Here is a 17,706-nt window from a genome sequence, read left to right on the forward strand (position 1 = left end):
GTAAAAACTTTTCCATCAGAATAAGAGGGAAATCACTTCGGGAACATGGAGTTGCTGTGCTGCGAGGTGGATCCCATGAGGAGAGCTTTGCCGGACCCGAACTTGCTCTACGACGACCGTGTTTTGCACAACTTACTGACGATAGAGGAGCGGTATCTGCCCCAGTGCTCCTACTTCAAGTGCGTGCAGAAGGACATCCAGCCCTTCATGAGGAGGATGGTGGCCACTTGGATGCTGGAGGTTGGTGCAGGCAGCCCCGCGAGCGGCACCTACGTCTGCCCGTCCTCTCACCCCCACACCCATTTACCCGTCTGGTAGCCGTGGGTTTTACTTTTTGTGCGTGTTTTTGTTTTCTCGCTTTTTCCTCCACCCGCAGAGCCTGCCCAGCACCCGCTGCATTGTGGTGGGGGCAGGGGCTTGAAGCATCCCCGCAGTCCTCGGGGGAAATGGCCCTGCCAGGGGCTACCGCCGCTCAAAGCGGGGTGCTGAGAGGGGGGGGGGGGGGGGGAGGTTGGAAAAGTCATTTGCAAGTAAAAAGAAGAGCCATCTCCAGCTGCCGGCGCCTACGATTGAGGACCTTCTGGGAGAAGGGAGCCGGGGTAGGGCAAAGGACGGAGGGTGACGAGTGCCCCCCACGTTTTGCCCGGCAAGTAGTCTGTGACCACGTATACCGTGGTTAGTACGTGCCTTTTTTTTTTTTTTTCGCCATGTTGAGCTGCATGCAACTGCTCGGAGGCGCTCAGCCCATCTTCCGATTCCTTCCAAAGAAGGGGCACCCCGAAGCACCATGCCGCCACGCCCCGGGACCGCAACGTGGCCGGGGGCTGCTGGGAAGAGCGAGCAGGCGGTGAAGCCTTCCCACACTTCGGTACTTAGCGCAGGGCGGTCGCGGGCCAGAGCACCGCGGATTTAACTGCTTTGCCCTGACCCCGCCATCCTGATTTGCCAATTTTGATCTCCTTTGGGGGGATTTTTACCAGATCTTCCCCCTCAGCTCCCTTCCGGTCGGGAAGACAGGACCTCCCGCTCCGTTTTCATGTGCAAGTTGTGCATTTTCTCGCCGGCTCCGATTTTTGGCAAATTTTTGAAATAATTTTTCACTCTCCTACTCTGGATTCTAGCTGTTCACCCTCTCCCCACCCAGCTCACCCTCTCTTCCGGCCTTCCTCCCCGAAGCCGCTCACGGGCGCGGGTCTGGAGGATGCCCCCCGGGGGAATTTTTGCAATTGTCGGAAACGATAGGGGACCGCCCCGGGATGCCACCAGCACCAAAACCAGAACTCTTGAGGAGGCTTAGATATTTTTTTATCGATTTTTTTTGAAAATATGACGAAATTAAAAAAAAAAAACTATCTCGGAGGCTGCTTGGTTGCAGCTGGATGGGGCTTTTCGGCTCTCCCACACAGTGTCTTGAATTCATTTCTCATTGAATGAACTAAAGGAATGTGAAAGCCGACTGACAAGCCTTCCCAGCCTCTCCAGAGATATCCCCCTCCCCCAGAATTCAGCTCCCCGGGGAAAAAAAATCAGGAGGAGCTATAGTGCCAAGGCACTACTGTGTTTTGTGGGATTACTCATTTATTTATTTTTCCTTGTCTCTTTCTCCCCCCTACCCGTGCTACTTGCCTGCAGGTCTGTGAAGAGCAGAAGTGTGAAGAAGAAGTTTTCCCTCTGGCTGTGAATTACTTGGACAGATTCTTAGCTGTGGTGCCCACTCGAAAGTGCCATCTGCAACTGCTGGGGGCAGTTTGCATGTTCCTGGCCTCCAAGCTAAAAGAGACAATCCCCCTCACAGCAGAGAAGCTTTGCATATACACGGACAATTCCATCAAACCCCAAGAGCTGCTGGTAAGCAGCCCCCTTACACTTCCAGCACACCCATCCTCTGCATCAGCGCTTGCTGACAGCCTTCTATTCTTCTTTACCCTCCTCTCCCCCCCTTCCCTCCCCCAGCAGATCGGCACTTGTGCCACCCCCTTGTCCACCCCTCTTTTAAAATCATGCTTTCCATGTTTGGTGGTTTTTGTTTGTTTTCTTTTTATACACTCTTCTGTGAATTGTCAAATGTGCTAGAGGCACCCATGTGACTTAAGAAGGATTGACCCAAAACTGCGGGCGTGCTGTGCCCGAGTGGCAGGACTGCAGGGGGGTGACTCCCACCTCTTCTGCCTCATTTCGGAGCTGCACACCACGCGGCATCCAGCTCCCCTTTACTGTGCCGCAGTCTGGCGCTCTGGCGGCCGGAGCTGCCGAGAGCGCACTCCTTCCACCCTGGTGCAGGGTTCTCCCCGCGGGGCCCCTTCCCCGAGGCCGCGGGCGCACACGTGCACCGCGGGGCCGCCGGAGCTGCGTGGTTCAGTGTGGCGCTTCGGCGCCACCTGGTGGCAGACACGCGGAGCCGGGCATGACTTCATCCCTTGAAGCGCTGCCAGGCCGCCCAGCTCCCCGACTGCTGCCTGCCGGCCTTGCGCAGAGCAGAGGGACACAGCCATCTGCCCTCCGGGGCCTTGCAGAAGTACTACCTGGTGCTGCAGTTCGGGGCTCTGCGGGAGGCAGGGCAGCTGCCCTCATTATGCAGCAAGAGAGGACTCTGGCTGCAGGATGTCACCAAGGAAGGTTGAGGTGCCAGGTACTGTGTGGCTTATGAGGGGTTGGCTTCAGGCACTGTTACAGCTTAGGAAGTTTTGGCTTTGTTCCTGTGTGTCTGATTTCCAGTCATTGTCTCCGAGGTGAAAATTCAGCTCAGTTAAACACTGTATATTAACAGACCTGTCTGGTACTGGTGTTGGACAGTTCAAAATGAAAACACATCAGGAAAGCAGAAACAGAATCATAGTTGTTTGTTGGAATAAGTAATATTTACGGAGCACTAGATGAGCATTAAGCCTGCCTGTGGGATGCATTGCTCAGATTTGCTGTCACGGATCTTGCTGGGTATGTGTAGCGAGCTGAATCTCACCAGAAGTTCTCTGATCATTTGGCAAAGCTAGTGGGACTTCCCCCAGGGAGGGGCCAAGAACTCATCTGTAGAATAAAGGGCTATGGGCTGTGAGCCCTGCCACAGCTGTCACAGGTGTTAGATGTCCCACAGACGGTGCTGGCTGCTCCAGGATGTGTCATGTCCCATGTGAGAAGGAAGGGGATAATGTACCTCTTCTTAGGTCACGTTGATTGAAGCCTGTTTTAAGAGCTTCCCTGCATGCAGCCTTCCAGATTACATGCTTTTCCCTATCAGAATCTGTTGGTTAACATAAGTTGCCATTTTGTTAAAATGTTTCAGAAGTTTTCTTGAGAAAGAAAAGACAAAAAACAGTTAGAGGCTCTGTTACCTACCTGAGTGTGAGATTTCCAAGCTTTGGAGGGCTCAGCTGTAATCCAGTAGGATTGTCTATAGGAAAGTTACTTGCTTTTACAGCAGGCATCTATTCAGAGAAAGGACTGTAGAAATGGCATTGCAAGGTTCATGTTTATGGTTTCTCAGCAACTCTGGTTGACATCTCGACTGCAAAATTAAAGCACTTTTTTTTTTTTTTGGCTTGCCAACTCTACACACTTAGCTGGGGCACCCTGCCATGCTGAGTTCCATCATGCTAACACACTGTTAGGACTCAAGAATCAGGGCATGGAATTTAGTTAATGGCTAATAGTTGGTGTGTGAGACAGAGGCAAGTCCAAAGCCTGAGTTTTGTTCGCTCTGTGAGGTGCAGAAAGGTATTCAGAACTTTATTTTAAACACTTAAATACACAGATATAAGCCCTGTGAGGAGAATCAGATCCATTGATGAGGTACCATTTCTGTTTGTTATCACATTGTAGGGAATGGCCTGTGGTTACGTACCTGCCCAAGTTTTCCTTTGATTTCACTGGGATTTTGGGGCATGCAAATAATGTGGGATTAGATCTTACATTATTTATTGGTGTATAACTTACGTAGGCTACTTCTTGACTGTGTTAACATGCAAAGCTTTAGTTTAAGCACCACCAGATTTATCTGCAGGAACTTTTGACTATAGTTACAAAGAGAATGCCATCAAGAGAAGTTTCCTCATTTTGAAAGAGAATGTATATGTAGATTATTTTTGGGCATCATTATTGCTAGGACTTTAAATGACTATGAAGTAATAACTATAGCCATTTAAAAGAAGTTACTAGGAAAGGACCACAATGACCTTGGCAGTATGCAACTGCAGGCTAAACTTCATGGGTGGGCATGCAGCACAATACGAAAAAAGTAAAATCTCGGCAGGAGCTGCCAAATCTCATTATTTTCAGTAGAGTTTAACATTTCTGGTGTTGGTGGCGGGGGGGGGAGAATGAAGTAAACAGCTTCAAAGCAGTAGAAACATTAAAAAAAAAAGTTTGAGCAAAACCAATTTAGTAGTGATATAATTTCAGTCAGAGAAATAACTGTTGTCTGCAGATTGCTTACGACTTGTCTTCTCCACCCTAACCCCCTGCAGGAATGGGAGCTTGTGGTACTGGGGAAGTTGAAGTGGAACCTTGCAGCAGTCACCCCGCATGATTTCATTGAGCACATTCTACAGAAGCTGCCTCTACCGAAAGACAAGTTGGTTTTGATCCGGAAACATGCACAAACGTTCATTGCCCTTTGTGCCACAGGTAGGCTAAGGTGCTCTGGGTATGCCTGCATATGATGTGATGGAAAGATGAGTTGCTGGTGGCACAAAGGCTTTCCATCTCTGGGTCCTTATTGTGGTGTGGGAAGAGCTGTTCCAGCTCTCAGGACTATTTGCAAAAGGCCTTCATGCTGTGTATTGATGATGATCTTATAAATGATGATCTCTTGCTGTAAAGTGCCTGCAGTTCTATACCTGCGACTAGCACATGGTGCCATTAAGAATGAATTAGTTTGATTTTTCTATTTTGCCCGATTCACTAATGTTTTCAGACTGCCACAGGTTGTTTGTACATACAGATACGGGATAACCAGAATAGTAGAAGCTCATGAGATGTCATTATCCCAAAATGAATGTTGAGTTTCCTAACTTCTTTGTTACCTGGACCCTTTCCAGATTAAAAAAAAAATACAAAATTGTATTTTAATGTTTGCATGATCTTGTTACATTACTGAAGCATAGGAAATGACAACTTCTAAAGCAATAAAAAAAAAAAAAAGCCAGAACTTTAGGTTTCTTTCTCTCACTTGTTTCCAGGCAAGCAGTGAAACTGCCTTTGTAAGGAACCATTATGTTCTCCTTCTTTCATATGTGTGGATGAATATAGTTTCTGAACCCTTCGTAAGAACAGAAGTTTCTATTCCATGGAAACGATTACTATGTATTTACCTGTAAAATCCAGTTGTTTTTAATTCCTGGTGTACGGAAGTTAAGTGTACCCTAATTAAAAGGATTAACCATATCGGACTTTCACAGGAGCTAGATCTGGAGCAGATGAGCAGTGTGCCATGTTTTACAGGGGTATTTCAGAGTAGTACATGACGTAATGTTTAGATTCTCTACCATTTGACATGCTTAGTCTTTTGTGATGGGAACTGTGCAATTGTGAGGGAGTCATTTCCCACTGTGTTTGCAGAGGGAAAAGGAACATGAGATGTGCAGCTTTTGGGTAATCTCAATGCATAACTGTTTACCACTATGCCTGCTTCTTGATGTTTAAGATGTAAAGACTTTTTTTACAATGTAGGACAGTTTTTTGCTACCTCAGTTGATATGTTTTAAAGAATTCTAATTTGGACTGTTTTAGGGTCATTAACGTTTCGGCTACCACAGTGCTATAGCTTTCCCTTCTTTTCCCACTGCTGTGTGATCCTTTCCAGGCAGAAGGCCACAGAACTCATTAGAAATACTGCTCCAAGTCTGCAGGATCACTCTTGGTAATCCGTCAGATATGTCTGGCCTAATTAGCATTTTTCTTTAAAATTAATCTGTTACATCATCTTTATACTAGCTTTGCATTTTCTCCCTACCCACTTAATGCTACCCTACTCTTCTCAGTGCAGTTCTTACCCTCCTACATGAAAAAAGCTTCTTCTTACCAATCTTACTTCCAGTTATTTCCTTTTCTTCTCTTACTTGTTGTGGAGCTCTCTTCATCAGCCACTATTTCTTCTTTCCCTTTCTCCCCCAGAGCTTCTGCTCTCAGCCAGCTTGGATTAAGCCTGTTGTTTCATTTTTCCATTTGCATTCTTACAGCTGGATAACCTCCTTTGACATGTGACAGACTTTTCCCTTGCTCCTTCCATGAATGTGTCGAGTCCATTTTTGATTCTTAAGCATTACTAGACCTGGCCTTGATGGCTCAAGGCTTTTGTCTTGAGCACAGTAGTATCTCTCCTTTCACCTCCTGATTCATCTCAGTGTGGATTCTCCTCTCTGGTAGTTTTTCTTTTATAGTCTATCTGCATCTCTCTCTCTCTCTCTGCACCTCTCTCCCCATTCATTGTAGTGAGTAATGATTCACATGAGCATGACTGAAACTGGAGCATGTCCCTCCTTGCTGTTGGTTCCATCTGAACATACTACTTCTAGGCAAGACAGAAGCATGTTTTCTGAACAAGAGGTTTTCTCTTTCCCCTTCCCTACACTTGCATTGCTTTCTGAAGCCTTATTCTCTGCTGGAAGGGTCTAGCAGTGAAGCACACCCAGGACCAGCTCTGCCAGTGTTTGCAAAGCAGTTTCTGTGGCAGCAGGACACTGTTGAGTGAGGAAGAGAGCAGTCTTGTGGCTGGGAACTGCCTGTACATAGGACAGCTTTCTTCCAGCTACTTCACTCAGTGCACAGTAGCAGCATTTAGATCAACATGTGCTGACATGTGCTTGTCTTTCACAATGTCATTAATTTTCTTACCCTGCTGGTGTGGCTACCTCTGTAAGCTAAAATCTTCTTCAGGAGTCTTGTGAATTTTAAAGGCACCTGAGGTCTGCAACCAGACTGTGTCCTTACAGTATAGCTTGGTAAAACCAGATGCTTACCTCTCTTTCAGATTAAGAGGATCCTGCTTATTTGCAAGCCCAAGAGAAATCATTCTTTTGATCTCCAAAGTCACATCACTTTGCAGCTCTTGTCCTACTTGTATCTACTGGTAGCTTCTCATCCCTCATTGCTCTTGTCGTGGACCCACCTCTTTCTCTTCCCATAGTGCTTTGCAATTTGGTAACATCAGGGATTGTCCATGTGCTGTGCTTCAAGCTGCGGAGTTGTTCCTGGAGGAGCAGAAAAGCATCCTGACTGCAGGGCTGCATATGTGACATGTCACATTGCAGACGGGAAGAGGACCATTCCTTGTTTCCTCCACTTCAGCTTGCCTTTCATTCTTTCCTCTTTCAGGTTGTGCAACATCACAGATGTCTGACTGCTTCATTGTGCTAAGCTGTCACGATGGAGGCTGTACATAGCACTGTTTTGGCACAGGATAGCTTTTTGTGTCTATGGACACAAGGAATGGATTTTGGGGGAGGAGAGGCAAACCAGGCTTCCAGTAAGAGGAACTATGTGTTTCTGGCCATAAGCAGTAACGGAGAGGCTAATAACAATGAGGAAATCTTCAGCATTTTATTTGAGTGGTGTATAAAATTTGGAAGCAGAAAGCATTGTGGATTTTCAGGGACAGAAGGCAACTGTGTAAATCTCTAGACTCATCTTTTTTTATGGGCTTTTGTTTGCTTCAGCAGAGTCCTATGGCAGGTGAGATACTACCATGACAAATAGAACATAGAGTCTCATGACTGATAACTTTCAAAATCTGTTTCTGTAAAGAACCTGAGAAAGAAGAGGAAAACTTCAGCTTTAAGTCAGTTTTATAGTGTGTGCTAGATATCTGCCCACTGTTTCTGGGACTTTAATCATCTGTGTTTGAAAGCTAGGTGAAACATGTTTATTTTTGTTGTTTTTCCCCCCCCCCTTTTTTTTTTTCCTCTGGACCAAATCCTGGGTCCTTATTCAGACAAAAGTTCTATGGAAGTCAATGCAGTGGAAGTGTTGTCTGAGCAAAGACTGTGCAATTAATCCCATAACTCTGGTGATCTGGAGGATAGCCACACGGAATGCTGTGTAACACCAAGAGGCATGTTTGGTCCTCAGGACTCCTGCCGGGCAATGTGCTATGCATCCTTTCCCTTTTAGACAATGTAAGAGATGTTGGGTTCTGTCCTTGCAAAGGGTAAAGTGTACTATACATTTTAGTCAGCATCTGCTTGTCATGGAGAGACAGGAAAAAAGTCCACAGAGGCTTTGTTAGGTGGATCAGACTCATATAAGGAAAATAAATGCTGTGAAGTAATAGTAGCTGCATAAAGAATTCTTGCATGACGTGTCAGAAGAAGGAATAATCTGCATGATTTTACTGCCAGACAAAAGAAGGCTTGTTTGTTCCTGGGAGGGGCAGTTCATAGTAGTATATCAAGCTTTGGCAGACTGAAGCCACAAGAGCCATCATTGATCTATCACCAAGCAAACAGGGTCTGGGGAGTACTTGTGTGGGCAGAGTCACTGTTAAGCTGTAGGACCATCTGACTGGGGAAGATGAGGTAGAAGAAAATGAAGGAAAACAGCCTTTGCTGGCCTCGGCAATTCCCGTGCTGTCAGGAAAGTTACAATTCTTTCTACCTACTACAGTTCTGACCTTCTGATGGTATAAGTGCTAAATATAATCCTGATCTTGATTAAGCGATCATATTGAATTTGTAGAACAAATTACAATAATGATCATAAAAATAGTTGTTCAGAAATAGTTTATGATCAGCTAATGAGCATGTTGTGTTGAGTGCTCATATACTTGCTTATGTAAAGTGCTGAACATGTTTTCCAGTCTCTATCTCGCTTGGGTTGTGAGATGGCATTAGCATTTAGGATGCTTTAAATACATTCATACAAAAGCCGATCTTTTTAGCATTACTGTCGCCCAGGAGTAGAATTAAGTGTCTGCCCTCCCACCTACTCAAAGGAAAGAAACACTTGCATCTGCATCCTATTTTATTTAATAGTCTTTTCTTTGGTCATACTTGACACTAGTCAACATTTTTTGAAGTGCTGAAGAGTCAGTTGGTTATGCCTTTAAAAGCAGAAATAGTTAACATTGGGGAAAAAAATTCTGTGCTTTGAAGAAGTACAAAAGCAAGAGGAAAAAACTGCCAGTACAGTTAAAACCAACTGCATACAAAACCAGTGTTCACATGCTTTTTTGAAAGCAGTTGGTTGGAAGCTGGCTGGAAGTGCATGCATTTGGATCAAACCAGGCAAGAATCGAAAGCGTTGCTTATATTGTTTTCACATGATTTTCTTTTAAACTTATCTCCTAAAATGAAAATCCATGCTTGTCCTCATGGTAATATCACTGCCTGAGTGAAGTTCAAGGTTAGGTGACATAGGGATGTGAGCATTTAAATAGCAGTTTATAAACAAATATTGTTGGCTGTCATCATTCTGTTCTCCTGAAGGACTTAACATATATATATATCTTTTTCTTTAATTTTCTTTTCTCCCACCCCTAAGAAGTGTTGCCTTCCTCAAGACAACAGTTCCCTGTGCTGTATTTGCAGCTCTGCAAACAAACCTCTATCAAATCCTAGGGGTGAATGCTGGCTGTTAAAATAACAGCCTGCAGCCAGAGCAGTAACAGAGGTCATTGTAAGAAGGTGGAGTTTGCACCCGGCTTTGGCACACTGAGAATATCTAGCCTGGCACTGATGTACTTTTCCTTCTGGCAGTTTTCTTATACAGACTACTCTGAGTTCCTGCTTCTGATTGTGTCCTTCTTTAGTCTGGCTGTCAACTTCTGATTTTCCTGGTTCAGAGACGTAATGTAGTTCACTGAATCTGCCTGCAGAAGTAAGCCAGCAAAATAGCTCAACTGTTGTTTGCAGGGTACCTGACTATTGGTCACATTTGCTGCATGTGCAGAAAAACGTTCTTGGCATGTGCATACATTGGTGCAGAGCATACCGTCTGAAAGAGGAATCCCTACTGTCTGAGTACCCTGAATTTGCTCTGGCTGTCTCATCCATAGGTAGCTGTCTTTCAAATGACGCTGTTTCTTATACTTCTTTATTTTCTTTCCAACACTGAAATTACTTGTAGAAGTCAGAGGCGTTGTGCAGGGTTGCAACTTAGTTTTTTAATATTCTTTGGGGAAAAAAGTGATACAGAAGTGGAGATGAGGATGGTTCACTGTATTTATTACCTGGGAATAGAAGGCAAAGCAAATCCTTCTTTCTAACAAGCCATTTCTCTCCTTGAAGTGTTTGAATGTTCATATTCTTAGACTAGGCATTATACTACCTCTCTTACTTTCAACAAGACTTCTGTATGTTGATGTAGAGTTGTATAAATTAGAGCGAAGTTAAGAGTCAGAGCTGTGTCTTCAGAGCAGGCACTGGGTTCGCTTTAACCAGGGTTATGTGTAGGTCTGAAAGAGAGATCTAGCTCATAGCCTGATTTCAGGTGTCCTGTAAGAAGTGCTTTTTATAAGATTTTCTCTCTAATTCAGATTTTATAAAGTCCACCAAGAATTTTAAGTAAAAGTACATGTCTAAAAGCCAAATGTTTTAAAAGGGGGAGAGGATTTATTTTGATTTTTTTTTTCCTTAAATGTCAGGACAGTGTTTTGACTTAAGTCTGGGAGTGGGTTTAGCTGTGAGTAAGGATGGCAAGAGCTGAGTTGTTATCATGAAGGAATTGGGGTAGGGGGATTATAATCGAAAATAATATCCAAAAAGCTTGTTTGGAATATCTTGATTAAAATATGAGAGACTTGAGGAGGGGTTCTGCTTCCCCTCAGATATGGTGCTTAATACTTATGTTTTTCAAGGTGCAATGAAAGCATTTCACATAGTTATTACTTTGTTTGAATATGGAAATATGTTAATTAATGCCTTTGTTCTGCTGCCTGCTCTTTTCCTTAGCCTTTTCTATTCAACCCTCTAGGTGGCCTAGCACAATGTGGCTTCTTTTCTTTCAGTGAGCTCTTTCTGCATTAATAGGGTCCAGGGTGATGAGGAGAACCATGTGCACAAAACTGGTCCACGGCCCTCCCATCCCGTTATGGGCATGTCAGGTTAAATTCATATCAGCGGGAGGGTCACTGTCATGATTTTCAATAGCATAAGATGAGGTGATGACTACAGACAATAGTGCCACACTCTCCATTTGGAGACACTTGCCTCACCAGTTGCATTAGTTAATTAATATGCTAAAAATAGGAGCGAGTGATACAAATCGCTGCCTGTTGTACAACAAAGACTGGGCTTGTGTAGCTTTGATAGCCAAGTTTATGGTGCTTGTTATGGAGAGAAGTTAGTTTAGAGCTAGAGGCAATGTAAGACTTTCTGGATGCTGAGCGTTAGTCACTCTGGGCCTCTGGCCATTTGCTTGCTGTCTCATTTGCATTGTGAATGACATTAAGGAAACTAACAAGGTTACTGGGCATAGAAATGTTCTCATGTGACCCCACGTGGAAGCCGACCTACAGCAGTGCTAGCTGGCAGGGACACTGTGGCTCTTTTATTTGGCTTCCTAGGAAGACGATTTCTGGGAGTGCATAACTTGTAGGTTTAAAATCCACCACAAGAAAACCAGTATTCAGGTAACTTGGAGGTCCTAATGTAAGCTTCTGGGAGCCAAGGAAGCTTGAAGGGGATGCTGGACATGTGGGGTGAGCTGTGCTGAGTACTGATTTGACGTCCAATGATAGGGCAAGGGGCAGTGGCTGCAAGCTGGAACATAGGAGGTTCCACATAAATATGAGTAAAAATTTCTTCACAGTAAGGGTAACAGAACACTGGAACAAGCTGCCCAGAAAGGTTGTGGGGTCTCTTCTCTGAAGACATTCAAAGCTCACCTGGATGTGTTCCTAATCTTGGTGTTCCTGCTCTGGCAGGGGGATTGGACTAGATGATCTTTCAAGGTCCCTTCGAATCTCTAACATTCTGATTCACTGGGTGCACGGCATAAGGATACCCCATTACTCTGTTTTCTGCCAGCCACCTTGAGTGATGCTGCATTGTGGAAGCGCTCACAAGGACATGGGTTCATGTGGGCCTCCAAGAGGATCTGTTTCCATGCTGCTGGCATGAATGTTGGGATGAAGTGGAGGCATTTTGTTCTCACCCACTGCACTGTAGCTTCTATACAGACCATCGAAATTCTGTGAGTTTTTTTTTTCTTACTATGTCTCACCTGAAAATTGCAACAAAAAGCGATAAGTCACAGAAAATCTCTTGCCACTGGTATTTCCCTAGTTCCTATGCATAATAAGATCACAGTTTAGTAAGTCTGAAAATCAAATGCTGGACTTGCATCCCACTGCCTCCTTGGTGAAGCACAGTCTCATTCATGCTGCTGAAAGCACGCAGGGTTTGCCAGACAGAGTTCAGTACTCTCACAGGTACTTAAGCAGGTATTGTGTTGCAGGCTGTTTTGCCTCCTGTATTATCAACCTGTATTATCAACCATCAGCTCCTATGACAACTTGCGGTGTCTGGATTTGAAACAAACTGAAGTCAGAGAGCCTGAACTCATTGTTCCCAGTTGAGGGCTTAAACGGTGGCACTAAACCCAAGTAATTGCAGCAGGTACAAGAGTAGAAGCAGATCTGTGGAGATACACCCTTCTTTAATTCATTCCTTTCTGTATAAATTAGTGGGTTCGCTCATGAGTCACTCTGTGGGAACAGATTTTTGGGACCCATAAATGTTGTTTGAATATTTTTCAATTTTATAAACATTCGTTACTTGCTCCAGGGGCTGAATGAATCATAGAATAGCTTGGCTTGGAAGGGACCTTAAAGATCGTCTAGTTCCACTCCACTCTGCTGTGGGCAGGATTGCCAGCCACTAGGTCAGTCTCCCCAGGACGCCATCCAACCTGGCCTTGGACACCTCTGGAGGGGGGCATCCACAGCTTCTCTGCGCAGCCTGTTCTACTGCCTCACCGCCTTCTCAGTGAAAAATCGTCCCCCAACATCTAATCTAAATCTCTGCCGTTTTAGTTTAGAAGTGTGTCCCCTTGTTCTCTCACCAGCTACCTGTGTAAAAAGTTGGTCTTTCTCCTGTTATAAGTGCTCTTTTAGTATTGGAAGGCCACAATCATAGACTCATGAAGCTTGGAAAGACCACTTAAATCATCTAGTCCAGCCATCAACCCATCACCACCACACCACTAAATCATGTAGTCAGTGTTACATCTACCCTTTTCTTGAAAAACTCCAAAGACAGTGACTACCACCTCCCTGGGCAGCCTGTTCCAATACCTCAGTACCCTTTCTGAGAATTTTTTTTTTCTGAATATCCAACCTCAACCTTCCCTGGCATACCTTGAAACCATTACCTCTTGTCCTATCGCTGGTTAGTTACTTGGGAGAGCAGGACCAATCCCCACCTCACTACAGCCTCCTTCTGAGCCTCCTCCAGACTAAGCAACCCCAGTTCCCTCAGCTGCTCCTTGTAATATTTGTGTTCTGGCCTCTTGACCAGCTTTGTTGCCCTTCTTTGGACAGGCTCCAGGGCTTCAGTGTATTTCTTGTAGCAAGGAGCTCAAAACTGAACGCAATATTCAAGGTATGGCCTCACCAATTAGGTGTTCCCAGAGCCTTCTCTTCTCTGGTCAAGCATGTAAATGTTTATGTACTTCACAAAAATGCCTGCTTATTGGAGTGCTGGAACCATTCCTTATTTTCATGGTTGGACTTTGTAAACTGGAGGCCCATGCTTCTTCCACAGGGCCACTAGCTGCCCAGTCTGTGGATGAGTGTGGGCAGGAATGGGTTGCTGCAACAGTCACCAGATTCAGGACCCAGGCTCTCCAGTGAGTAAGTGAGGAAAGAAACAGGATGCCTTAAAAACAAGGGCTGTTTTGAGCATCTGTTTTCAAGCAAGATGTCTTGTCAGAAGAAATGGTAAATTATGCTTAAGATCCCACTGTATTTATCACATACTCTTAGGGTATGGCTCAGTAATAACTGTAACAGGCAGAGGCACATGTTCTGGGAAAGCATGTGCTATACATGTCAGGCCGCACCATTTGTTTACACCACATATTTACGGGCTGGGTGGTTCCCTTGCAGGATAAATTTATGTGAGGTAAATACAAAAGATCGATTTTGACAGTGGAATTGTAGTTCTCTGTACATTAGTGCCCTCATTTGTGATGTGTGCTGAGATCAGCGCTCACCAGGCTATGTCCAGTACTGACAAGTAGGGGTCAAGGCTCTCCTGTTGATTTAACCGTTAATTAGGGCAATATGAATATTACCAAGTCTACCAGCTTTACTGTATGTACACTACTACGGTAGTGTATAATTATTATTTTTGTAATAACAACAGTCCACACTAACTGGTTCTGTCAGGGGGAATTTGCTCATTCAGAAGTGTGATGTCTGCTGAGCTCAGTTTTCCTGGTTGGAAGGACAGGGGTCAGTGGTGTGCAGCTGTGACCTGCAAGTAGTCATCTTCTAGTAGCTCCATAAGACAGGTAAGTCTGTGTGAGGATTTCAGCTCCTTCCTTTCTTTCCCCACTTCTAACATCCGTCCTCCTGTCCATGTGGATAAACCTTATCACCAGAGTTCCAGTCTCATTTGACTTCTCTGTTCCTCATGGATGCCAGAGACATACTCCAGGCTGGAGAAGAACCTGATATCTCCACAGTGTCTTGCAATCTCAGCATCAGGGAGACTGAGGAAAAAGATCTGTTCATTTAAAACTTCTGTGGTTATAACAGAAATCGTCAGGATTACAAAATTTATGCTAGTTGAAGAGAGAAGACTTGGCACATGCCCTTAGCAGGACAGTTTTCAGTGTCCAAGTGTTTGTATAAGTAGACTGAATATATCAAGAGCTTTCTTTCTGTAGTAGGTGTTACTTGGATTTCTTTCTTCTCCTCCAACTGAAAATTGGTAGGGAAGAGTTTATTAGTGAGTTATTGTTGATTAAAACAAATTGCAAACCAAGTTTTATGTTAGGAAGATATTTGTAATCTAGAAAAAAATGAGAATCACGTTAGGTAAAAGAAGTACAGGTAAGCTAGTGCCTACAGCAGTATGAAAAATAAGGTGGCCTTATAAAGGTCACAAGAGCATTCAATTTAATTTTCATTTATCTCCTAATTTCCACAGATATGTGAGAAGTTCTGAAATGCCTTTCAACTTCTCATTATATTATTTTCTAAGAAATAATTGTGACATTTGTTTTTTCTTTGATGGCATAGCTGTAAGTATTCTTATTTGCTAATTGCAAAGGTATTGAACATAGAGTAGTAAAGATGAATTGTTAATTAAAATCTCTTTCCCAAACAGTTCTTTAAATGTTTGAGTTAATCAAGTCTTCAAATTAAACATGACTGAAAATTTTAGTTCAGTGTTTTTTGGTACCTTATTCTAGTTAGTTTTCTGGTTATACATGGAGCTCTAATGTGACTGAGTCCCAAATTTCTGATGTTGATTACAGAAAGCCTTCTTTTTCTTTCCTTCTTTCTTTTAATTAAGACTTTTAAAATTTTTCCAGATTTACTTTATGCATCAATGAGAATAAAAGACCAAACTGCATTTCCATCATAATTTGCAGATCTGTTACATCTCCTTTGACTACTTGCAATGAGTAGTGCGACTAATGAGCTCAGTCAGACCAAAGAGTTTTTCTACATTTTTACTCTTGGGTGTGGCCTTTATATTGATGCCTCTGTTTTGCAGCTTTTCTGGTCTGGGCTTGGACTAATTCCCAGATCTGTTCTTACAGATTTTAACTTTGCCATGTACCCACCGTCAATGATAGCAACTGGAAGTGTGGGAGCAGCCATCTGTGGCCTTCAGCTTGATGATGGGGACAGTTTGCTCTCTGGTGACAGCCTAACAGACTTTCTGGCCAAGATCACAAGCACAGATGTGGTGAGTGTTGTGGATTCTTGTTCTTGTTTCACTTCTGAGATCCCTGTGGAAAAACTGAGCCATCCATCAAACTGGGCCTGATCCTGAGAGCCCAGTGGAGTGAAGGGAAGGGGAAATTCTAGTGCAAGTGGACTCAACAGCTTGCTGGAAGAGCTCTGGATGTCCAGAGCTCCTTGGCCTCATGGGAATCACTCCTCATTCACGTTTTGTTCAGCAGCTTTGTGAGTAGAGCCTGCTTTGCCTCAGCCTGTCCATGTACTTCGGCCTACTCCATCCACCATGACTGATGCTCAGGCTTGTTCTAGGGGAGAAATCACCTTCAGTGCCCTAGGGCATGGATGTGGAAAAGCAGACGACATCCCCCATAGCTTAAGGTAAACTAGTATGTGCACAGGAACAGCAGACCTGTGCTCCCCATCTTCAAACTGCTGTTCTGACCCTCACTGAGGTACCTTCTAAAAATCCTTAGCAAAAAGTGAGTGAATACTGAGCTAATCCTCCAGCACCAGCAAAACAGGAGACGGACCCAGGCTGTCTGGATTTCTGTCTCTAACCTCATTAAACATTTTTTTGAGAAATTCACTTCAGATTGTCGGAAAGGCCCTTTGTCAGTAGGGAGGTGAGCCTGGTAGTGGTTCAGTGATGCCTGAAAAGTGACTTAAGCTAGTGAATACATACGAAAAATGCAGACCAGGCAGGTCTGCATCGTAGACTGAGCAGAAGGGCTGGGAGGACTGAAAGGAGCACTCAGATCACCTTTACTAGGGGTGGTGACTCTCCAGTTGCACTACTGTGTTGTTTAGTGGATCACTGGAGGTAGTCTGTGCTACTGCAAATGCAAATTGCTTGGTCTGTGGAAAACAGGAGTTTAACCTCTTGATAAGCTGACAAGTTTTGCCCAGCTGAAATACACTTGGAAAAAAAAATGAGTGAGATTTAATGGAAGGCAGGCCACAAATAAAATAATGCTTACCATAAAATTATCAGTTACCGATGTTCATCCTTAACCTGTGTTGACCATAAATCCTCTTACAGCTCGTGGAGTAGATACTTTGTGCAAGTATTAGATCTGTGATAATATTGTGAAGAGAAAGTTTTTTGTGTTTTTTTTTTAAACAAATGTTCTAGATTTTGGCTAAGAAGGAATAATCCAGTTTAACCAAAAGGGAAGAACTTCAGTTTCTTTTTTTCTTTCTTTAGGAGAACTGAGTCTAACTTTAAAGTGCATTTCTAAGTCTTCCCATTTCTTTTGATTGGAAGTGAGTTTTCCAAAGAAAAAGGAACATTACCAATTCTGAATGCTTGTAATGTAAATCATGTAGCATTAGAAATTAAACATACACTCAAGTGAAAATTTCACATAGGTGATTTGCCTTTTTGTGCCTGTTTTATAGGCGTGGAGGAACAGTGGTGGTACATTGCAATAAACAGCAGAAGCACGCAAGAAGAATCCTATATAACAATTCTGACTTCATGGCCTGATGCAAGTAATGCATAGCACTCATTTGTACAGTTGTTCCATTTAGAGCAAGAAAATCTATAAAGTTTACTTAATATACTTAGAAAACAAGAATTACCGGTTATTAAAATTGGCAGTTATTGACTGACTGAAATTTTCTACTTGGCTGCTTGGTTGATTGGATGTAATGTGGTAAGTTTTGGGTGCAGCATCCAGCAAATGTCAGGAAGGACTGTAGATATCAAGTGGACAGATGTGAGTGGACATCAGGGAATTGGGCAAAGGAAGGCTAGGATTTATGGAAGACTGAGATCTTGTTAATATGGGTGCTGTTTTTGGTCATATTAGTGAATATCCTTATAATAAGGAAGGCAGTTGGTGCTAGCCATTGAG

At 43.8% G+C, this 17,706-nt stretch overlaps 1 protein-coding gene across 4 annotated transcripts in view; it reads left to right on the top strand.

The window, feature by feature from the left end:
- CCND2 (cyclin D2) overlaps nt 1–17,706 on the top strand; it is a 41,061-nt gene that overhangs the window by 1,194 nt on the left and 22,161 nt on the right. For 3 of the 4 annotated variants that reach the window (XM_021382051.1, XM_021382052.1, XM_021382050.1), the window contains exons 2-5: nt 20–240; nt 1,633–1,848; nt 4,461–4,620; nt 15,706–15,854. In XM_021382051.1, coding sequence (XP_021237726.1) covers nt 46–240; nt 1,633–1,848; nt 4,461–4,620; nt 15,706–15,854 — 720 coding nt within the window. In that variant the 5' untranslated portion in view covers nt 20–45. Of the gene's footprint in view, nt 1–19; nt 241–1,632; nt 1,849–4,460; nt 4,621–15,705; nt 15,855–17,248; nt 17,342–17,706 lie in introns of all 4 variants that reach the window. The other variant, XR_002433806.1, reaches the window with a different exon arrangement.

This window comes from Numida meleagris, unplaced genomic scaffold (genome assembly GCF_002078875.1).
Source record: "Numida meleagris isolate 19003 breed g44 Domestic line unplaced genomic scaffold, NumMel1.0 unplaced_Scaffold165, whole genome shotgun sequence".
In the NCBI taxonomy this organism is placed as follows: domain Eukaryota; kingdom Metazoa; phylum Chordata; class Aves; order Galliformes; family Numididae; genus Numida; species Numida meleagris.